This window comes from Vigna unguiculata, chromosome 8 (genome assembly GCF_037176805.1).
Source record: "Vigna unguiculata cultivar grain cowpea cultivar isolate G323 ecotype 2 chromosome 8, ASM3717680v1, whole genome shotgun sequence".
Classification (NCBI taxonomy): Eukaryota; Viridiplantae; Streptophyta; class Magnoliopsida; order Fabales; family Fabaceae; genus Vigna; species Vigna unguiculata.
The window spans coordinates 22,728,850-22,753,547 of NC_140799.1; the positions used below are offsets into that span (position 1 = coordinate 22,728,850).

At 33.4% G+C, this 24,698-nt stretch overlaps 2 protein-coding genes across 2 annotated transcripts; both read right to left on the bottom strand.

Annotated features, from left to right (window-relative positions):
- Nucleotides 1-271: 271 nt before the first annotated feature.
- On the bottom strand, nt 272-1,801 carry LOC146884250 (uncharacterized). Its single transcript, XM_085665915.1, has one exon. The coding sequence runs from the start codon at nt 1,799-1,801 to the stop codon at nt 272-274; it is 1,530 nt and encodes a 509-aa protein (XP_085522041.1).
- Nucleotides 1,802-4,711: 2,910 nt separating this feature from the next.
- LOC114194970 (uncharacterized) lies at nt 4,712-6,732 on the bottom strand. Its single transcript, XM_085665916.1, has 3 exons — nt 6,430-6,732; nt 5,411-6,292; nt 4,712-5,299 (listed from the first exon to the last, which is right to left on the bottom strand). The coding sequence occupies exons 1-3, from the start codon at nt 6,730-6,732 to the stop codon at nt 4,712-4,714; spliced, it is 1,773 nt and encodes a 590-aa protein (XP_085522042.1).
- Nucleotides 6,733-24,698: the final 17,966 nt, after the last annotated feature.

Genomic DNA, 24,698 nt, shown 5'->3' on the forward strand with positions numbered 1-24,698 from the left:
TAATCTTTTTCACTACCAAGTCGCCTCTATTGAATTCTTTGGGACGTACTTTCTTATCAAATGCTTTCTTCATCCTCCTTTGATATAATTGGCCATGGCATACTGCTGCCAATCTTTTCCCTTCAATGAGGTTGAGTTGATCAGATCACGCTTGCACCCATTCTGCCTCTTCTAACTGAGTTTCCAATAATACCCTCAGAGAAGGAATTTCAACTTCAAAGGGAAGTACCGCTTCCATTCCATAAACCAATGAAAACGGTGCTGCCTCAGTTCATGTTCGTACTGAAGTACGGTATCCATGCAAAGCAAAAGGAAGCATCTCATGCCAATCCTTGTATGTCACTACCATCTTTTGTATGATTTTCTTGATATTCTTGTTCGCAGCTTCCACTGCCCCATTCATTTTTGTCCGATAGGGAGAAGAATTATGATGTTGGATCTTAAACTCTCTACATAATTCAATCATCATATTATTATTCAAATTAGTACCATTATCTATGATGACCTTATTTGGTAGCCCATATCTACAGATCAATTCTTTCTTTATGAATTTCACTACCACCTTCCTTGTTACACTGGAATAAGAAGTAGCTTCCACCCATTTAGTAAAATAATCAATTGCCACTAGAATAAAACGATGACCATTCAACGCTTTTGGTTCTATGGCTCCAATAACATCAATTCCCCACATTGAGAAAGGCCAAGGTGCGGTCAAGACATTCAAAGGCATAGGCGACACATTCGCCTTATCTGCATATACTTGGCATTTGTGGCATTTCCTCACATGAATACAACAATCATTCTCCATAGTCAGCCAAAAATATCCACCTCTCATAATTTTCTTGGCCATGGCATGCCCATTCATATGTGTTCCAAAAGCTCCTTCATGAATCTCCTTTAATATCAACTCCGCTTCTTTTGCATCCACACACCGTAGAAGCACCATATCATGATTTCTTTTATACAAGACATCTCCATTTAGTAAGAAACTTGAGGCCAACCTTCTTAACATTCTTTTATTATTTTTGGAAGCTTTCTCAGGATAATCACGAGTTTGGAGGTATCGCTTGATATCAAAATACCAGGGCTTGTCATCTAACTCCTCTTCAATAAAGTGGCAGTATACCGGTTGTTCATGACTTCTCATTTTAATCATCGGTAACTCATCATTTTGATCTACCTCAAACATGGACGACAACGTGGCTAGAGCATCTGCTAACTGATTATCCTCTCGGGGAATATGATGAAATACTATAGTATTAAAATATTCCATCAACCCCCTAATATATGCTTGATAAGGAATCAAATTCTGATCTTTGGTCTCCCATTCTCCTTTCAGTTGGTGGACAATCAAAGCTGAGTCACCATATACATTCAAAAACTTCACTCGGGACTCAATAGCTGCTCGTATACCCATAGCGCATGCTTCATATTCCACTATATTATTAGTGCAACTAAAACACAACCTTGCAGTCATTGGTATGTACTGGTTATTTGGAGTAATGAGCACGACCCCTATGTCGTGCCCTAGTGCATTTGAAGCTCCATCAAAAAATAATGTCCACGTATCTTCATGTTGTTTGCTTTCCTCAAAAAGAGCCAAAATATCTTCATCAGGGAATCCATGTTGTATGGGTTGGTAACCTTCAATAGGTTGGTGAGCCAAATACTCTGCTAAAGCACTTCCTTTGATAGCCTTTTGAGTGACATAAGAAATGTCATATTCAGATAATAACATTTGCCATCGGGCTATCCTTCCAGTAAGAGCTGGCTTCTCAAAAATGTATTTTATTGGATCCATTTTAGATATAAGCCAAGTTGTATGATTTAGCAGGTATTGCCTCAAACGATGAGCTGCCCATGCCAACGCACAACAAGTTCGCTCCAAAGAGGAATATTTTTGCTCACAACTTGTGAATCTCTTGCTTAAATAATAAATAGCATGTTCCTTCTTGCCTGTTTCATCATGTTGTCCTAGAACACAACCATGGAATCCTCTAAAACTGTCAAGTATAAGATGAGAGGCCTTCCGAGTATCGGTGGACGTAAAATGGGAGGCTCTTGCAGATACTGTTTGATCCTTTCAAAGGCTTTTTGACAGTCTTCATTCCATTTTGTTACATGACTTTTACGTAACAGTTTGAAGATAGGTTCGCAAGTAGCAGTTAATTGAGAGATAAACCTAGCAATGTAGTTTAATCTGCCCAAAAAACCACGTACTTCTTTTTCTGTGTGGGGAATCGGCATTTCCAATATCGCACGCACTTTATTTGGGTCAACTTCTATTCCCTTTTCACTTACAATGAACCCCAACAACTTTCCAGACTTTACACCGAAGGTACACTTTGCTGGATTCAACTTGAGCTTAAATTTTCTTAGTCTTTCAAACAATTTTCTCAAGTTGATAATATGCTCCCCTTCAGATCTAGATTTGGCAATCATGTCATCAACATAAACTTCAATCTCCTTATGCATCATGTCGTGAAAGAGAGCCACCATCGCCCTCTGATAAGTTGCGCCAGCATTTTTAAGCCCGAAAGGCATTACTTTATAACAAAATGTGCCCCATAGGGTAATAAAGGTAGTCTTCTCCATATCCTCAGGCGCCATTTTAATCTGATTATATCCTGAAAACCCATCCATGAATGAGAACAATGAAAACTTAGCTGTGTTATCAACCAAAGTATCAATGTGTGGTAAGGGAAAATTATCCTTAGGGTTAGCTCGATTCAGATCCCGATAGTCAACGCACATCCGCACCTTTCCATCCTTCTTTGGCACCGGAACAATGTTGGCAACCCATTGGGGGTATTTGGCTATAGCTAAGAATCCTGCATCAAACTGCTTCTTTACTTCCTCTTTTATCTTTAATGACATCTCAAGTTTCAACCTTCTTAACTTCTGCCTAACTGGGGAGCACTCTAGTTTAAGCGGAAGTTTATGTTGAACAATATTTGGGTCCAACCCTGGCATATCTTGATATGACCATGCAAAAACATCTTTGAACTCTTTCAATAAAGCCCATAAATTTTCCTGTGTTTCCTTTGACATGTAAGCGCCGACTTTTACTTCCTTTTTCTCATTCTCACCTCCTAGGTTAATCACCACAACATTATCCTGATGAGGTTTTATCTCCTTAGCCTCTTGTTCCACTAATCTCATCAATTCTGGGGACGGTTCCCAGTCATCCTCATAATCATCTTCCATATTATTGACAGGATACTCAAAATTGGGAATATCAATATTATTTTCAAAAGATTCATCGTCAAATCTGCATTATTGAAATATATATAAAATAAATAATTGACTTAACCAACAATCTAAACATAAAACGAAAACAACGATTTTATTAATGTCACACTAAGCAAAAAGTAGAAAAAGTCAACCCATTTAAGGATAATTATTCAAAGCTTTGAAGAAAGAAAAAACAACATCGACTATGCCATATTACATTTCAGCACACTTAAACACCACAGGCACATCCACCATCTTCTAATTATTGAGTTGCACATTTGGAGGACAAGGCCACACAGAATCTGAGTTTGCAACATCCTGTTGTTCCTCAATGACTGAAATTTGCCTGGTGTTGATCCATCCAACACTATGGAAGCTCTCTTTGATGTCACAGATGTGGATTCTTCCCATCCTCGGTTCTCGCCCTTGTATGTGAGCTAGGGCTCGCTCTCTCTTCTCTTCTAATAATATTTTTTTGTCTTCCTTAGTGGGCTTGTACCCCAGACCGTATCTGTTCTTGTTCTCAACAATATGCAATGGGAACAATGACCCCTGCCCGCTCCTTCCTAGTCCATTTCCATATATATACCCTTCTTTTAACAAGGATTTGGCTGTCATTAAAGATGCACTTGATAGGTAAGGGTTTATAGGAAATGATTCAACATAGGCAGTCCCTACAATTTCTAAGGACTAGAAAGATGTTTCCAAAGCCTCCTCAGCAGCTTCAATGTAACGAGCGGGACCGCTTACCAATAAATCTTCTTCTCCCGAAACTATAACCAATTTTTCTCCAATCGTGAATTTCAGCTTTTGATGTAGAGTGGTAGGTACCACACCAGCAAAATGTATCCAAGGTCTCCCTAATAGACAACTGTATGTTGGTGCTATATCCATTACTTGGAAAAGTATTTGAAATGTGCAAGGCCCAATCTGGACTAGTAATTCTATTTCTCCCATAACTTCTCTCCTGCTCCCATCAAAAGCTCTAACCACCATAGCACTCGGTCGCAAATGATTATGATCAAAAGGTAACTTATCCAACGTAGATTTTGGCATTACATTCAAAGATGAGCCATTATCAATAAGCACGCGTGCTATAACATAATTCATACAACTCATAGAGACGTGCAAATCTTTGTTATGCCCTTTTCCTTCGGCTGGGATCTCCTCATCAGTAAAAACAAGGTGATCATTAGCAGTAATGTGGCTGATAATCCCTTCAAATTTATCCAGTGATATGCCCTGTTCCACGTGCGCGCCGCTCAATATCTTCATCAACAACTTTCTGTGAGTGCCTGAATGCATTAATAATTCTAACAAAGAAATCCTAGCCGGCATGCGATTCAACTGATCTACCACCTTATACTCACTTTGTTGAATAAATTTCAAAAATTCACTAGCTTCTTCATCAGTTATCTCTTTCTTTTCTTTGTGTTTCATCTTCTTTGGCTCTTCTTTGATCTGCATAGCCTTCTCTTTAAAAAAATTCCTTTGCTTTTTCATTAGTTACCCCTTCATTTCTTTGTCTTTCCTGGTGATCTTGTCCCCTTCTTAGGTCTCTTGGTGCGAATATACGACCATTCCTCATCATTCCTCCAATCCCAACAATATTATCTATTGCAGGTGCCCCAGTGTGTTGTTCACCTCCCTTCGTAACCTGAACACCATATCTCCAGGGCACTGCTTTATCATTCTTATATGGGAAAGTGGAAGGAGCTTGTATTACAACATGTTGTCTTCTTTCTGGCATACGTGAAGTTTTAGTAAAGTGGACTACCAAGGATTTAGGGTCAGTTATATTTCGTTCATCTCCCATTTGAGCGAAAATATCTTCCTCTAGATCCTGCCGACCCACCTGTATTATTTGTCTATCCATTAGCTCTTGAAGTATTTTCTTGAACCCTAAACAATCCTCAATAGAATGCTCATCACCCGGATGGATACCACACTTATCATTGAACTTTGTTTCATACTCCAATAGTCCAATTTTACACAAGGTTTCAAAGATGAATTTCATTGAGCTTCGAACTTTTCTTGCATCATTCAACAGACTATGCTCCTCCCACTACATGATCGCATTGGTTGAAGCATTCCCATGTCCGGATAGCGGATTATTTTCAATGTTGGGCTTATCCTCTTGAAAAGTCAACCATCCAGAATCCAACAATGATTGTACCTTGAATTTAAAAGCCAGACATCTCTCTGTTGAATGACCCATCTCTCCTCCATGATATTCGCATTTAGCATTGGGATCATAGCTCTTGGGATAAGGAGGCTGCAATGGCTTCATTGGACATATTGCTATCAACTTATGGTGAAGAAGATCTAGTAACAAATCAGTATACGTTACTGGAAGCGGGGTAAAGTGAACAAAATCTCTCCTTGCATTTTGACCTTGGCTCACGTCATTTTTCCAACCTTGCCTGCGCTGATTACTTTGAACAGATTGTTTCTGATACGAATCACAGGTTTGATAACGATTTTGCTGATGATTTGGTGGGTGATAAGCTAGCCCAGTATTAGCAATATATGGCCCTTGAGTAGAGCGTTGCTGATGATTATTATAAAGAGGCTGGGCATGAGTCTCCCATGAAGGTGTAGAGGATGTTGCATTAGTCTCTCCCTCTCTCTTCTTCCCAGTATTAAACCCTATTTTCTTCATTTGTGAACTTCCCATCGAACTATGAGTAATCTTACCACTTTTCAAACCCACTTCAACCCTCTCACCAATTACAATAATATTTGCAAAATTTGAGGACACGTTTCCTATCATGTGGTCATAGAAAGGGGACTGCAGAGTGCCTATAAACATAGCCACTATTTCTTTATCATGCAAAGGTGGTTCTACCTGAGCAGCCACCTCTCTCCATTTTTGTGCATACTCTTTAAAAGCCTCATTCTCTCGTTTTGCCATATTCTGTAACTGCAATCTGTCAGGAGCCATATCATGATTAAACTGATATTGCTTTATGAACGCATCCACCATATCCTTCCAAGAGTGAATATGGGCAGGCTCAAGGTGCATGTACCAGTTACAAGCCATTCCCGCCAAACTGTCCTGAAAGAAATGGATTAACATTTTATCATCATGAGCATGTGCCGCCATCTTCCTGCAATAATGGTTAAATGACTTTTGGGACAAGTAGTCCCTTTATATTTTTCAAACTCCGACACCTTGAATTTTGCTAGTATTACCACATCCGGTACCAGGCATAATCCTGCAGCATCGCCTAAGCCATAATTTCCCACTCCTTCAATAGCCCTTAATCTTTCTTCCGAGGTTTTTAGCTTATCCCTTGCTTTAACATCTTCCACTATTGCTTCCGAGTCCATGATATGAGTTCCATCCCTAGGTTTTACTTGATTTACCTTTGATAGAATAGTCCCCTGAGACCCCACCATATTTCCATGATCTTCATTAATATTTGTGCGCAGCGCAACATTGTTCATGTGTCCAATATTAGGCATTACATGAACTCCTTCTGAATATTCTGCCATTGGGGGAACATAGTCTGAGGGAAGGCCATATTGCGGAAAGACTTGAGCCCTCGGGTTTCCCTATGTATCAACATTTTGGGCTTGCACTTCATCTTGGCGAGGAGCCCGTAGATAGGAAGAAATCCCTTCTTCAGTTAAGGAGTTCGTACTTTCCAACTTGCTTTTAATCACATTCAGAGCTTCCATCATTGCAGCCATTTGTTTTTTCATAGAATTGACATCTGCCCTTAGAGTTTCGTGAGATTGTTCAAGATTCTCCATTCTCTTTATTATGGCTCGAGTCCTATAAGGGTGCCGTGAAACAAGTGTTTTGGATTGAGTCATTATTTTTTAAATCACCAACTGTTAGATGTGAATGATATAAGTATACGTGACACTATAAGAAAAGCACAATCTTCATTTTTATTTTTATTACTATTAGAAACCTCACAAGTCACACGTGCACAAAAAGAAAACCAAAATGGGATCAAATCGTATTTTATTAACTGAGAATCATATCTTTGCAAAATAATATTGTCAATAAGATCCTAACTCCTACATCACGAACGTTGAGCCATCTCCTTCGTCAATTCTATCATATTATTACAATATTCAAATAACTTATGTATCTCGGAAGGGGTAGAGAAAACGTCAGCAATGTTCTTAGCTCGAGCCAAGAGGAATGAAAGATCCTGCCCTCCTCTCACTATTGTAGCAAATCTTGCTTTCCAGACGCGGCATTCGTCTTGTGCAGTCCCAATGATTTGCTCCAATTCCTTCAGCTTGCGATCTTTCCATAGTAGTTTTCCTTGCTCTTCCCTGAGAGCCTCTTGATACATACCCGCCAGCTTTTGCTTTTCTTTCATTATTCTTTCTTCATGTTCACGAATCAGCTCATTAATGTGTAGTTTTACCCCTTCTAATTATTTCCCCAAACTTTGTTGGACCATCCTAGCATTGTTCAATGATTCCTTTAGATGTTGATTTTCTTCCCGTACTTGGTTTCGCTCAGTTTCTTTTTCCTCCAACTCATTCTCTTTGTTCCTCAAAGCCCCTCGCACCATCTGATTACATTGTCTTTCGATTCTCACTTTCTTCAACGCCCTTTGTACTTTGCTTCTCTTCAAGATTTTCCTTTCGCAGCCTTTCATTTTCCTTTTCAGTTTCTTGCAACCTTTCTTGCAGTTTCCTCTTCTCATTTTCTACGTCTTCTAAAGTCTCTCGTAATGCCAACAGCTCTTCAATTTGTACCAGCTCTTCTATTGTTTCCTCATCAACATGTTCGCTCTTCTCTGGAAAAGGCAATCCCACTTTGTAAACCCTTTCCTTCAACCATTGACTGTAACCGTATTTGTTATCCTCTTTTGTCCTAATACTCATTTTTTTTTTACTACTTTCTCCCAAGCACGACGTACTCTAGTCAACATTTCCTGATTCTGCAGATTTGGGACCAGGAAGGGAGTTATGACTTCTTCAGAAGGTGGTCCTTGGATGGGACGTCTGTGCTGCCTCATTCCTATTATAGGGTTGTAATTGATGCAAGCTCTAGTTCCCATAAGAGGTACATTGGGGAAATCGCCACATCGCCAAATCATCTCAGTCAAATTCTTCCACCTTGGACACCATCTCACATTACTCTGGCTCATACTTGCCATGTAGAATTGCCAATCCAAATCCTTTTTTATGCTACAACCCTTAAAATCTTCAATGGGACAAACTGCCCCACCACTTCGCTTGAAGATAGTAGTAACCAACCAGACAAATAATACTGGGAGACAACACATTAATTTTTCATTCTTTTTCTCATAACAAACATTCAGTGTATGAAGAGTATCTGCTAGAATAGTTATCACTGGACATTCTCTTTTATGTTTATAGGCCATGAAAGCATCAATTGCCGCCAAGTCTATAAATTGATCACATCTAGGGAATAAGACCACCCCGTATATCATCATAGCTAGCACATCCATATAAACCTCCCACTCTTCCCTTGCAGCCATTATCCGAGCCGTTTCTTCCAAATAGGGTAGAGGAAATCCTTCCACGTTGTTTCTATTTTGCTTCTTTTCTAACAACTCGCTTTCTTCAATCTTCAACACTGTCGCAATCTTTGCCATGGATGAATAATGGCCTGAGAATAAATAAGGCTTCCTATCTCCAGAGAGGGCATCTTAGGATCTGCTCAAACTCCTCTATAGTAGGTGTTAGCTGGAAATTCTAGAAAGTAAAACACCTCAAAGGCGGATCATAGTGTTGTATCAAAGCGGCGATCGCATCAGTAGACACCTCTATCATTGCCAAATGCAATATATTCCCATACAAGCTCGCAAAAGTTCTTCCCTGTGGTTTTTTCATTAGCTGACTCGTGATTTTCAACCTTTGTACCTCTGACTTCTTTATTTTAGCAAAGATATGCTTCTTTTGGAAAATATAAGTTTGATTTGATCCCATGATTGTGCGTATGACTCAAGAGGTTTCAAACCTATATTTTCTTAAAAAAAAATAAAAATAAAAAGGGTTATAAAATGTCGCAATGATATATTATTTTATTGTTATTTAAAAAATAAATAAATGCATGCCTTATGATAGTAAAACAAAGCTACCACCTATTTTCTTGAAAAAAAAAAGAAAGAAAAACCTAAAGCCCCATAATTTTATGCATACCTTTTAAAACGTCACGAGTTATAATAAAAAAAAAAAGTGGTTATGACTCCGATATTATTTTATTATTTTTTTTAACAATGTAGGATAAAATAAAATTATCACATATTTCGCAAAAAAAAATAAAAATAAATAAATAATAAAATAATAAAAATAAATAAATAAATAAATAATTCTTAATGTGTTATGTACACTTTAAAAAACGAGTTTGAAAAACAAACAACATATGCTCCCGCTTGGTGTCCTATTGGGTGTAAAGAGAACCTATTTTGGTATATAGACTTTTATATGCTTTATTTCAGGGATAGCCCTAAATAATCTCAATAGGCCTCTAGAGCTAAAGTCAACCATCAAGACATAATTCACAACGATAGGCGACCTATCAGATGTGACATGTCAAGAGGAAGCAAACTCTAGATGAAGTCTTCACAATAGTCAAGTAGATATGAGATCTAACATAACAATCGTTGGTCCTCCACTCCTTATGGCTAACTCAGGTCCAGGTATGGGACCCCTATATTAAAATGAATGCACTAGCCTAACATGTGTAGTGTGTGAAGGGAGCAACCTAAGACTACCCAAACCCACCTACAAAACAGCCAGAAAATTCCCAGGCAGATATAACAATTGTCGTCTATCCTAGGATTCAATAATTTCATAATACAATCACATATAGGCATCAAAATAAAGGACATTAAACTAAATAGAAGGCATCCATACAAACAAAATTAGATATACATGCATAAAAATAAATAAATAAATAACAAAATAAAATAATAATAATAAAAAAAATAAAAAAAAGGACGCAAATATTTGAAACAACTAAAAAAAATTACACACATAACTAATAGGATCCACTCTCAAAAAAAAGTCCCCGGTGGAGTCACCATTTGTCGCAATCGAGATCGCGGCGGGACGGCGAAAATAATTTAAAAAAGTACAGAGGAGTCGCCACCATAGTTTATTATGAAAAACTATAGAAAAATCTTAAAAGAATGGTCTTCGAATCCAAATTTGGGTTCAGGAGTTAGTTACGTGTGGGGAAGGTATTAGCACCCCCACAACGCCCGTCTTAATACGGTTCCTTCTTTAATTAAGTGTGTAAAATAGAATTTGATGTTTAAAATTATTTGTTGTTCCTAAAAAAAACAAAATAATAAAAAAACACATACAAAAAATTATAAAGATTAAAAAACAAAATTATTTTTTATATTTTTTAGCCCGACAAGGATTGTACCTCGCTCCTATGTATTTCCATTTGGAAAATCAGGGATAACGTAGTTCTTTGTAAAAAATTTGTTGTTTCATATTATTATTTTGTTTTGTTCTAAATTTTAGATTTATATATATATATATATATATATATATATATATATATATATATTTTATAAATATCAAGAGAATCTGAGATTCTACATGATAAAAAAAAAGTTATCAAGCAAATCCGAGATTTGACATGACATTTAAAATGATTTTATATATTTTTATTATTATTAATTAAAAAATTAAAAGCCTATGAAAGAGCGTTTTGATTATCAAGAAAGTCCGAGACTTGACATGACATTTAAAACTTATAAAAAAATGTAATTTTTATTTTATTTATTTACTATTATTATTATTTTTTTAGAGAATTAAAACCTAAAAAAACACCTTTTTAATTAACAAGATAAAAATAGAGGGAAAGAGAAAGGCTGAGCACATCGATGTCAAACCCAAAATCATCTAACATGAGAACCCCGAACACATTTGATCATACAACAATTCAAACATTCAAACAATCATATATTTGATGTTATAAGAGAATCATGAATAACATACTAGGAGCAAAAGAAAATTTACCTTAAGGTGACCCCCTTTGTGTGTGCTCTCTAATAAAAAGAGAGGAGTTTTTTTTTCTGTGTCTCACATTGAAGAAACTTTGTGCTTATATAGGCCTCTTGGGTACCACTGAGATCTTAGTATTTAATTATAATAAAATATATGGGGAAAGAATTGGTCTTGTTATATCGTTGCATAATATCCACAGTATTGATTATAATTATTAACGAAATATTGCCTATAATTACTAGAATCATATTTTCTGTCACATAAAAATCGTGATCAAATCATGACATATTATTCATATTATTGATTCTAACTATTACCGGAAATACTTTCTTCTAAATATTAAAATCATACCATTATCTAAAAGCATTATTATCGGGAATATTTCCTTCTAATTAAAATAATATCTTCCCAGACTGACAACGCAAAGAGACACACAAATGTAAGTGCACGATATTTATTCAAATTATTATAAAAAAATTGCTCCTAATATTATACGCTTCTCTAAAACTGGAAATTATGAAACGTCCTTTTTTGACATGTCATGCAAAGAGTGTAAATAGCAAGCAGTGGGGGTAAAAATATGTAAAACATTTGGGCTCACGAAAAGAGTGTGATAATTAACAATAAATTAGATTCTCCCGCTCTTGATTTTTTTTTCTTTCTTTTTTTCTTTCTTCCCACGGTAGAATTAAAGTTTAAAAACCTACCATCAATAAAAACATATTTTTTTTATTTTATTTTATTATTTATTATTATTATTATTATATTATATATTATTTTTATTATTATTATTATTATTATTATTATTATTTTTAACCAAACAAACACATTTACCTGGACGAAATTGGATGTTGACACAGGTGGTACAAATGATGAGGTAGAGACTACAGATTTGAGGACAAATCCTTCTCAAGAAGGAGGGGATGATGAGATGCCTCGAGCCAAGGGACCTACAAGAAGAGCCATGGCTAGGAGAATACAAGAGGAATGGGCCTTAAATGTGCATGCAAGGCCCAAGATGAACTTCACATTGGCCAAGGAAGATGTGAAGACCTAGCCTAGAACTCTTTGCTTGTAAATACTAGATTAGGATTTTATTTTGGGTTTTGTATTTTGGGCCCAGTAGAATAGAGTTTTCTTTGGGTCATGCAATGGGTGTCAACATAGTTAAGATGTCAAAGTTCATAGTGATGCCTAACATAACCTTATTTAGAAAAAGAAATTTGAAATATTTTTAAACTTGAATATTTGTTTTCTTTTTATAATTGTTTAAAAATACTTTTTAACTTTATCAACTTTGTTTCATTAATGTTTCCAAAATTTATAGATGTTTTAGTTGTGAAATTCTATTTATGTTAATTATGAAATATTTTATATGATTCTTTCACTTTTTATAGACCTTGACGAAGTGCTTTCGAGGATTGAAACATGGGGGAAGATTCATCTGCAAAAAACTCTTTGTCGCTCAAGTTAGTAAGAGAGTTAAGATCTTGTATAAGAGAGAATACGAGTATGAGACTGTGTGTTTTCTCTAGAGAGTACTAGATGTATTTATATGGCCTTTTAGGTCGTGGATAATATCAAGTAATATCAGTAAAAGAACGTCTTACCTCAAATAAGAAATAATATTAATGATAATGTGACACCTTACTTGATATACCAAATATCCTGTAAATATTTGGTATCAAGGAATATTAAGATGTAATCAAATTACTAAAATTTGATATAATTACTGTTAATATGTGAATATTTGTCTTAATAGATGTATCTTAGAATATTTTGTAGTCTTCTTTGGTGATGAGGCTAATTAGGCCTTATTAGGTTGCATTACTTAGCATCATCTATTGCAGCGGGTAAGTACATAAGTCTCCTAGTCTCGGGAGTTGATTGGAATCTTGGTCGAGTTGTGGCCGACTTTTACAATGTTGTAGGTGGATAGCCCATTTGGTCGGACTGTATGTGGCAGTCTTTGACCTTCTAGGTGGATTGGCATCTTTGGGCTATTGATTTGGAAAGAGTCTGATGTTGCTTTTTTTAGCGAGCTTTATATTGTCAATTTGGGCAGTTTTTAGTGTGTGTTGCCACTTAGTCAGGCTTTAGTACGTGTTGGCAAGCTGGACACGCGTTGGTACGTACTACCGAGTTGGGCAGGCTTTAGGATGTGTTACCAATTTAGGTAGGCTTTCTCGCGGATCATTGAGCATTGATGAGGGGTTTTCTTTTGAAGCATCACAGTGTTTGTGTTATCTTGTTGCATTAAATGTGTTAATCAAAAGATTATATAATGGTATATGAGCAATTCAAGTCTAAAGAGTGAAGCATCCAAAGGTCATGGTCGTTCTTGATCAAAACGACATCTAGTGAGGCATTCTTTCTTTTCAAATTCTCATTTATACATTGGCACTTGTGCTTCCTCCTCTATTTCTCTTGCTCACTTTAATGCATGTCCTACTCTCGTCCAAGTTTTCATTTTTCTCGTTCGTGTTTGCCCAACTTCCATATGTATGTTAATGAGTTCATATTTAGACCCTCATTTAATGTTTAATTATGGGTATTTAATTGAATTTTTGTGCTTAAAAGAATGTCTTAATTGACAGTTCTGATAATTGGGTTTATTGAACATGTGCGATAAAAATGTTTTACAAAGTTATTTTAGTTGCATAAAATATTTTTGGATATTCTAACGTTTGTTGATGTAGCTGAAGTTAAATTTTGTTCATTAAAGGTGTAAAATTGAATTGTTCGGAGTTGCAAAATCAAGCCAAAATCATGCCATGTCATCAATCCACCACTTTCAAATCTCGTCAAACTTTGTTAAAGTAGTCAACTCTGGACAAATTTCGGTCAAAGTTGGTCAAATGGTCAAACAAGAGGGGAAAAATTGGAAATTGGACAAAAATTAAGTTGCTAAATAATTAATTAAAGATTTTTAATTAATTATCTTTGGTATATCTCAAATATCAACAAAGAAAATCTTCCAAATATTTTAGAAAGATATTATATCAAAGGATAAAAGTTTTGAGCAACAAAAAATATAACATTCAAGTCCAAGTCCTATATAAAGAGATCAAGGGGAAGAAAAAAGGGAAGCTCGACACTTCGAAGTTTAGGAACCTTAAGGGGCCTAATTCCATTCTCTCTCTCTCTCTCTCCACGTTTTCTTATTCTATTTTTATTTTATTTTGTATTCCATGGAGGGCTAAGCTTCAAGGTTTGGTTCCATTGTAATTTCATTATGGATTCTAATGTTAGAATGAATAAATTTATTTGTTCTTTTGATTCCTATTGTGTTTTATTTGCATCTATTTCTTTTGGTTCTTAATTTAGTAAAAGTAATGATTTTTACATTGTAACAAGTTAGCAAGGTGTTAATCTACATAACATAACAATCATATAAGTCCAAGGGTTTTTAAATTTTAATTGAGAAGTTATTTTGGTTAAATTTAGAAACTTTCATATGATTGAATGAGCTTTTGCTAATAATTGAGAAGTTACTTTGATTAAAGGTGAAAACTTTGAATAGAATTAATCAAGAAGTTACTTTGGTTAATTAGCTTTTTACTATATATAAGAGGTAAAAGAATAGAGATGATTAGGCATAGTAATATTTAATTGAGAAGTTACTTTAGTTAAATTTACTATAGATAATTTATAAATTTCTTGCTTTTGATTGAGAAGTTATTTTGGTTAAAAGTATGGATGCTAACAAATTAATTGAGAAGTTACGTTGATTAATTTGAAATTTTAGATAACAAATCAATAACAATAATCTTTAGAAAACCAATGATGAATCATATTTTTAAAAAGCAGTGGAATCAACATATTTTATTTACTATTGTTTTTTTTTTATCTTTTCAATTGTATTTCTTTGATTTATCTTAATCTTCTTATAATTTGACTAACTCTATTATATTGTTTTTATAAGAACTAATTTGTTAAAAAGCAATTTCATGTCCGTCAGGAGACGACTTTGGGTTACTTTACCATTTCTATTTTGTTGACTACTTTCTTAACAATACTGAAGTTGTTATAGATAAGTAGTATTAATTTGAACGCTTCATGACAGCGTTATCATATGACTGTTTACCATGTTTTGATGTACGACCCGTACCCGGCCATACCACACCATATGGTCGCTTACCGTCTTTTGATGTACCATCTCTACATAGCCATACCATACTATATGGCCAAAAACCAAGAACCAAAAACTAGCAAGGGCTTTTGGATAAATTCACCCGCTTTGAATAGACTTACGAGTGACTAAAAATGTGTTTTGGACCAAAAAGCCCATCTTAGTGGGACCCATAGGTGAAGTAGTATAAATAACACGTTATCCTATGTATTCATTATGCATTAATTATTCTTTGGAATTCCCAAACATCAGTGGTACTATTTTAAGTATTGGAAGTGTCTTTTGTAGGTACCATCCCCATGATTTGGACGAGATCTGTTGGAATTGGAGGATGATTTTCCTAAAGATAGAGTACTAGAAAAGTTTTGAGGATTTGATAAAATACAACTTGGTCTTGTAAGAACAAATATATTAAAAAATGATAATTTAAAAAACTAATATATTAAGAAATAATTATTTAGACGTATTATATTTTAAAAATAATGGTTTAAAAAAGTAATTGTTTTAAGAATTAGTTAATTAGAAAATAATAACTTGAAAAATATTTGTTAGGATAAAATATTTATAGAAGTAAATATTTAGTTGTGTTAAATTAAAAAATGTAACGTTAATAGCTATTTATTTATAAATAAAATACAGAAATTATTTTAAAAAATTTTGCATGTTGTTTCAATCACACATTGATAGTATGAGGAAGAATTAATGTCTTTTTTACATCACTTGTACCACTTGCACCAATTGACAATTCGCTTTTAGAAGTATTTATTTTGATCATTACAAAATTTAACTTATGTATTTGTTAAAAAAAATTGATAAAAATATAAAATAATGAATGTAAAATATGTGTAAAAAATTGTTGTGTTAAAATAATAATTTTTTCAAAACTTCCACTTTGTTCTTTGGCTCCACTTGAGATACTAAAGAAACAATTACTTTGTCTATAAAAGACGATATGGTTCTAACGTCATTGGTTCTCTTACGGTAAGAGAACCAATGACATGAAAACGTACTCTTAATATCTTCTTCTTATCCTCTTTCCATGCCTTAATCTGAAAATATGTGAAATTTTATTAAGATACAGTAGTCTTCTAAAGTACAAAATTATTGTTAAAAAAAGCTAATTTATTGCATGATAAGCGAGATTAATTTGGGTTCAATGGATCGGAGAAAATTCATAATACAAAAAAGTATTAATTATTATTAAATTTTTTACTTTAACTTTTTCATAAAAACTATTGTTTTGCAATTTATTTTTAAATTGCATTAGTTTAATTACGTTAAGAGGGTAGGTTGACAGTCTAATATTTATATGTTATAGTAATTTTATCTTTGTCATTATTTTGATTAAAAAAATTATGTTTTTCATTTTTGCATTTTTTGCAAGTTAAACTTAGGAGCAAATTTAAAATGTATACATCAGAAACTGATACAAATTCATGTATAAAATGGGTAGGAATGAGAGTTACGTGCCTATATCAGCACTTATGTCTTCCATAATTAAGTAATTGGAAAGGTATCATTCACGCACTTACATGCATTGAGTATGTGCTCATGTTCCAGAAGACATAACCCCTCCACTTCTTATCCCAAATCTTACCTTTATTTCTCTTCCCCACCATGAACATGAGTTTATGACAAAGGCTCATGCAATTTGGTACTGATGGGATCTTCATCTGCCAATTATATATTTAGTTAAATATATTCAAATTTTTTTATTATTCTTATATTTGTGTTTGACGTCAAAAGGTTGGGAGAGCAAAATGTTGTGGATTTCTTATCAAACATAATCTATGATTGCTTATTCATGCTTTTGTATCTACAAAAAATTAATATTAATTATTTTTATTGGATAAGTAATTTTATCACTCTTATGACTGGTAGGCTATAAGGCACCTCTATAATGGTGAGCAATAATGCCTTTAAGTATCATATTCTTAATTTTATTGTATATATATTTATATATGCATTAATTCTTCTTATTAGGTCATCACAAAATGCATATCTAGACTACGGAACCCACATGAAATCTAATGATGGCCATATAATATAATGACTTGGAAGCTTCATAAACATCCTGATTATTCAATCTAAATTGGTATTTGACATCTTCAAAGTGTCCTTGGTTGGCACTAACTTTTTCCTATTTACTTTTGTCTTTAGTCACTTTTTCTCCTATGGTATAAGTCAAAATATTATTACTTTTGCAAAGGATAATTCCTTGGTTGAATGATGCTAATCTCACTAATAGGGCCCTTAAAGATAGTGATTTAAGCACATGTAACGCTCATTATAAGCAATAATATACAAATTACTGTCAGTTGTAACTAGCCCATGTATATAATAATTCCCTTGGTAAGATCACTAATTATAAGGATTTTCCAAAGATACTCTTAAACCCCACAAAAGCCAAACTATTAACCCCACAACCCCTCACTTTTCCTATCATATGTCCAACTCTTAATATTATAATTTATACATTATAATAAAATCATCATCATGCTTACTTGGTCATGCACGCAAATGACTTCATTAAATATTTGTATGAATTATATGGAGTAATTTGAAGCCTAATCGGTTAATTCCTTTGAAACCCTAATATATTTTTCTTTACACATCTTCAATCATATATACTTTGAAATCAAAAGGGAAATGAACCAAGCAGTAGTGTGATCACACTAGCAAACCTATATATATATATATATATATATATATATATATATATATATATATATATATATATATATATATATATATATATATATATATATATATATATATATATATATATCGAAACTTGAACCTTAAGGGAAAGAAAGAAAAACATGATTAAGTGCCTCTTTAAGTGGTGAAACATGTAATTATGTCCATAATTGTATGAATAGAAAACTGAGACTCGCGTGCACATACCAGTACATTAAGATGGTGTAAGCAATTATAAAGTGGTGTTGGGTTGACTTCTTAAGCATTTTACTGTTATCTTAATTAATTAAAAACATAAGGAAATCATCCTATAACGTTAAATCCTTAATATCTTAATATTTTTTCAGTACCTAGAGCATGACAGAAAAATCATTCCAATCATCATACAATTAAATGGGAACTTGAGAAAAGGAAGAGAAAAAAAACGCAGGGACGATGGCTTTGGAAGTACATAAAAAAAAAAAGGTTAAGCGCTTATATTGTTTAAATGTTAAATGAACACAACAATATATATTAGGAACAAGATGGTGTTTTGTGTGAGAGTAAGGAAAGTAAAAAATTACGAATTTCATAACTTCCAAGTATAGAAAATGTGGTGTGGTGGCGCCCACGAAAAATTTCATTCAGAAGTTATATTCTCGAAGTGCACACGAAGGTAGGAGCTCTTTAGGTATCAGCACTTATACTTATTCGCAGAATATAATTTATAATATATATATATATATATATATATATATATATATATATATATATATATATTATTGTCAACACCCAATTTCGTCCGGGTGAATAAATTTATTTAAAAATAAATATAAATAAATAAAATAAAAAATGTCAATGGTAAATAAAAAAGGTGAAATAATTTTTCTTCAAAGATTTTCAAACTTTTAGCAAAAAAAAAAAAAAAGAGTTAAAAGAAAAAAGAAAAAAAAAAGGAAAAAAAAGGAAGGAAGAGCCAAATTTGTTATTAATTATCACACTCCATTTCATGAGCCCAACAACTCAAATTATTTCCTACCATTTGGTCCTGATAGAGAAATTAGTGATATGATTATAATAATTAGAAGTAATATCTTTTCAAATGGTAATACTCAATATTACTAATTAGGACTGATTTTGTGCTCTAATTTATTAATGGTTAGAATCAATATTTCCGATCTTGATTGATTTTGTGCTCTGATTTGCTATGATTTGATTCCCATCATGTGCTGCTATCATGACCAATTCCTTCCTTGTATTGTTCATTACAATTAAGACTGAGATTGCATTGATACTCAAGGTGTGAGTATAAATACGCACTCTATCATATGAAGAAAAAAAAATTCTCTACACTTCTCTAATTCTTTCCCATCACCACTCCCACACACACCTTTTTATCTCTCTTTCGAAAAAGAAAATATTGAAGGAGGTAGAAAAAAAAAAGAGAAGAAAACATTTTCTACACTCTCTCTTTCTCTCGCATTACCACTCGCACAGACCCATCTCATTTTTATCTCTCTAGAAAAAAAACAAAAATATTAGAAAAGGATGCAAAGAATCAAAAAAGAGAAAAGGTGAGAAGATATTGAACATTGTTTAAGGTACGTAACTGCTAGTTCATTTTTTTTCTTTTGATTTATTTTTATGAATTTTTTATTATTCTTTTTAAATCATTAAAAAATATTTTTTTTCCATTTCTTTGGTGTCTATTCGACCGCTCACGTCGCATGATATCCATTTTAGACTTTCGTTCCTTTTTTTTTCTAAAAAATATATATCAATCTAAGAATAAAAAATAGTTTTCTTTGTTTACTCTTTAATATCTATCTGGTTGTTCACGTCGTAGTGACATTCACATCCACTTTTAAATAACTTTAAAAAAATATGAAAAATTATAAAAGATTAAAAAGATAAAAAAAATCAAAGATTAAAAAAAATATTTTCAGTGTCTATCCGGCCGCTCACGTCGCATGACATCAATATTAAAATAATACTAAAAATTTAAATAAAAAGGTTTTCAAAATTATAAAAAATAAATAAATCATTTTTCAAATATTTTCCAAATAGTTTTTCATAAAGAACTACGTAACCCTGATTCTTCATTGTAAATGGAGATACGTAGGAGCAATGATTAATCCTTGTCGGGCCCAAAAAACCAAAATAAAATGTTTTTGTTTCTTTTGTACATCCTTTTATATTATTTTTTGGGAAAAATAAATATTTTGAAAAACTACATAACTTTTGCACATTTAATTAAAGGTACCGTCTTAAGACGGGCGTTGTGGGGTACCTTCCCCACGCGTAACCGACTCCTGGATCCAAAATCTGTTTTTTCGCAGACCTTGCTCTTTTTATGATTTTTCATAATTTCCTATAATAACTATAGTGGCAACTTCAAACTCAGATTTTACAAATTTTTATTTTTGGTTCATCGTCCTGTCGCGATTTCGGTTGCGACAGATGGCAACTCCATTGGGGATGCTAGAGAGTCAAACCATTTTTTTTTCTTTTTGTGTATGTTCAATTGGGTCCTTTTTTGCTAACACCGTTTAAATCATTAACGGCCATGAACAGTGACTGCCACGTGTCATTTCATGGTTTTTTTGAATTTTTTTTTATTTTTATTTTTAAATTTTAAATTTTTTTTTTTTAATTTTTTATTTTTTTTTTAAATTTTTTATTTTTTTTTAAATGTACACGTGTCAACCCAGGAGTGTGCCATGTGTCACTTTGTGGTTTTTTTGAATTTTTTATTTTATTTTTTTGAATTTTTTTTAAATGTCCACGTGTCAATCTAGTAGTGTGCCACGTGTCAAAGTCAATATTCTATATTCAATTTGGTCCCTATATTTGTTATTTTTGTTCAATTAGGTCCTAATTTTTGTTAAGATTAACCAATTTTGGGACCTATTTGAACACAAAACAAAAATTAGGACTTATTTGAAAAAACTTGACGAAAATTGGGACCAAAAAGGTATTTTAACCTTAATAATAATTGTATGTGTATATTCTTTGGTATTTGGAATAATTGTGAAGTGGGGGCTTGGGTATACATTGTATTCTCCCTTCACACACATACATTTTATTCATTACATGAGTAGGGCCCTATACCCGGGTCTGAGTTGCTTAGAATTAGAGGGGATTGTGTAGCAGTGTCACAGTGGATGTACTTCCCAAGTAGTCATTGTGAGAACCCCAGCTAGAGTTTGTCTGCTTCATTGGTACTCCCACTTCTTGTTGTTTACCAACTGTCGTGGGAAATGCCATGAAGTGGGCCATAGCTCTAGTGACCTTGATATTTAGGTATTAGGGAACTATCCTTGTGAGCACATATAGTTTCCCTTAGAACTTTAAGCATCAAACCCATGTTAAATAAAGAAAGGCACTAAAGGGAGACTATTTGCGTTCTTTACCCTCACCTTTCCTTGTATATAATAATAAATTCATCACAATCACACCATTATAAAAAAAAAGAAAAAAGGCCTTTAAAAGCATAAACATGCACTTCATTAGAATATCACATGAAAAAGTGCTCTATGATGCACAAACATGCATTTGCATTCCCACTCTGTGGTCATCCATGGTATCATGTTCATAGTTTCAACATGCATATGCATAATTTAAAAAAAAACAAAACAAAAAAAATTGCACTAAAATAAATTCAAATTGTTTCCCATTTTGCTTGTCAATGATTTCTTGGAATATTTCTTATAAAAAATGAGTAAATAATAAAATATTCTTTGCTCAAATCAGTGGATTTAATAAAGAAATAAAATATTGTTTATTATCATTTCTTTTGAAATACCCATCTAATCTTGCATGCATGAAATTGCTCAAATCTATCTTCCTTTCCATCTCTCTTCCACCATAAATCTTGTTTTCTTTTTCCTAGAGAATTATCATAAAGGGGACACATGCCTTAAAAATGATTACAAGAAACTCTTTAAACACAAAAAAAAAAAACAAAGGGAAGAAAAGTTCCCCAGACTAACAACTTTGAAGGACAGTCTAGGCAAAAAATAAGACAAAAAAAAAGTGAAAAAAGAGATCCAAATAAGGGGTATCCTATAAGATGAAATCAATTATTTTCCTGTGAATTAATTTTTTTTTTAAAACAATCATGTTTTGAAATTATGTGTGACCATGTTTCTTTATCCAAAAAAAACAAAAGTAATTATCCTTTGCTACCCAATTTGAGCCTTCCAAAAAATTTCATTCAAATTACCCTAAACAAGAATCACCCTCCCACTGAGGGTTGACATAATGTTTGCATTTGTTTCATCCGACTTGTAGTTCACCAATACAAAAATATCAAATAAAAAAGGAGAAAGAAATGATATGGTTATATAGAAAAAAAAAGCAAAAGTTTAAAGAATGAGAATAAAATGTCAAAATATAGAAGAAAAAAAAAGGTGAACGAAATGAAGTCAAATAAATATTGCATGAAACATTATTCAAAGATCCTTGTTTGAAACAACCCTCCAATCACTTGTTTGGGCCTTTACTATCATTACTTCCATACCCCTAGCCTTGGCCACAATACAAGCCTAATAAAGTTCACACAGATCAAAGATTGGTTGTTATCTTTCGAAGATTTTAATTTAGAGGAAAATTTTTATTTGGTAACAGGTTTGTTCTAAAAAAAATTATAAAAAAAAGGATTGAAAAAGTGTGTTCAGAGATTTTCTTTTAAACACTGGGGCAGTTTATGTTTGGTTGACATGTTTTCAAAGCTCCAAAATCAGCATGGGCAATCAAGCAATCTGGTTAAAATTGGGTTGTCCTCTTTCAATTCATTCTTCGTGAAACTCCATCTTTGCTCCAATAATAACCCGCTCTAAGCCTAAACCTTGACCAACCTTAAAATAATCCATCTTTATCAATCCCAAACCCAAACTGGGCAGTCACTTTGTTTGTAATTCATATATTCCTATAATTCATTTTGAATTGGGGCATTTATTTACATCAAAGATTGTGATCACATTAGGGGTAACTTGTGAAGACCTCGTCATTTTTCAATCTCCTCAATTGGGAAAAGTCAAACACACTTTTGCACCCTAAGACCATCTTAGGCTCTCATACCAGGGGCAATTTTTTTTAAGTCCTCATCATTTTCTTCATACCATCAATAACTGGGAAAGCTCAAACACATTTTGTGTCCCGAGACCAATTCAAATTGGGGCAACTCCCTAGTTAATCTTCATTACCTCTTCAAAAACTTTTCAAGCCCTTGGCAATTTCATGCATGTCATTCAAATAGTGTTTCAAAGAAATGATTAAAAAAGTGTTTGTTAGTAAATTGATTAGACCAAGGAAATGATTTGGAAAAGTAAAAAAAAATCAAAGTAGAATGATTCCATGAATTAGAAATAACAATGAAATGGGAATCAATTCAAATATTGTTTTCAAAAAAATGCAAAAGAAAAATTCATACATCATATCAAGTCATGCATACATGAGTAATTCATCTTTTTGAATAAAGCAAACTCCACCCATGCATCCACGCATCCATGCATGCATCATCGTCTAGGTTTAAAAAGAAAATCATAGCATGTCATACATCATCAATGATTCATAATGTGTGCATATGCATAACTCCTCCAACATTTCTTAGGTTTATGAAAAAAAGGAAAAATGAGAAAAGCAAATAAGAGTCTCATGAGTCTCACCCATGCATCCACGCATTCATGCATGCATCATCATCTAGATTTAAAAAGAAAATCACAGCATGTCATACATCATCAATGATTCATAACATGTGCATATGCATAACTCCTCCAACATTTCTTAGATTTATGAAAAAAGGAAAAATGAAAGATACAAAAAGTCTTTGTTTCATCATACCATACAATGTACACACATTCACATCATGTCATCCATTATACTCCACAAAATCATTGAAAATCATTTAAAAAAAAGTCAGCAATGATATTTTTTTTTAAGTCTCACAAACGTTAGGCATTCACGTGGTGTTTGTCGACACTTCAAAAGCAAATTTCTAGTTCTCCTTTTATATATTAGGACCCTCTACAAGGCAATGGTCATTGATTTCCTTTCTTTACATCGAGGCCCTCTACGAAGCAATGGTCATTGATTTCTTTACATCAAAGCCCTCTACAAGGCAATGGTCATTGATTTCTTATGTCACATCAAGGTCCTCTGCGAGGCAATGGTCATCGATCTTTTTACATCAAGACCATCTGCAAAGCAATGGTCATTGATTTCTTATGTCACATCAAGGCCCTTTGCGAGGCAATGGTCATCGATCTCTTTACATCAAGACCCTCTGCAAAGCAATGGTCATTGATTTCTTATGTCACATCGAGGCCCTCTGCGAGGCAATGGTCATCAATCTCTTTACATCAAGACCCTTTGTGAGGCAATGGTCATTGATTTCTTTCCTTTTGATATAGACCCTCTCCTCGGGATTGGCCTAATATGTATTTTTAAAAAGTCAAAAAAAAATAATAAAACAAAGTGATTTGTCAGATTGTGACCCTCTACATGGTAATGGTCACTAAATCTTTTGGATATAGACCCTCTCTTCGGGATTGGTATAATCTTTTCTCAAAAAAAAAAAAAATGGATCGAACCCTCTACATGGTAATGCTTATCGAATCTTTAGATATAGATACTCTCCTCGGGATTGGTCTAATTTGGTTTTTTTCAAAAGGTAAAAAAAAATTGG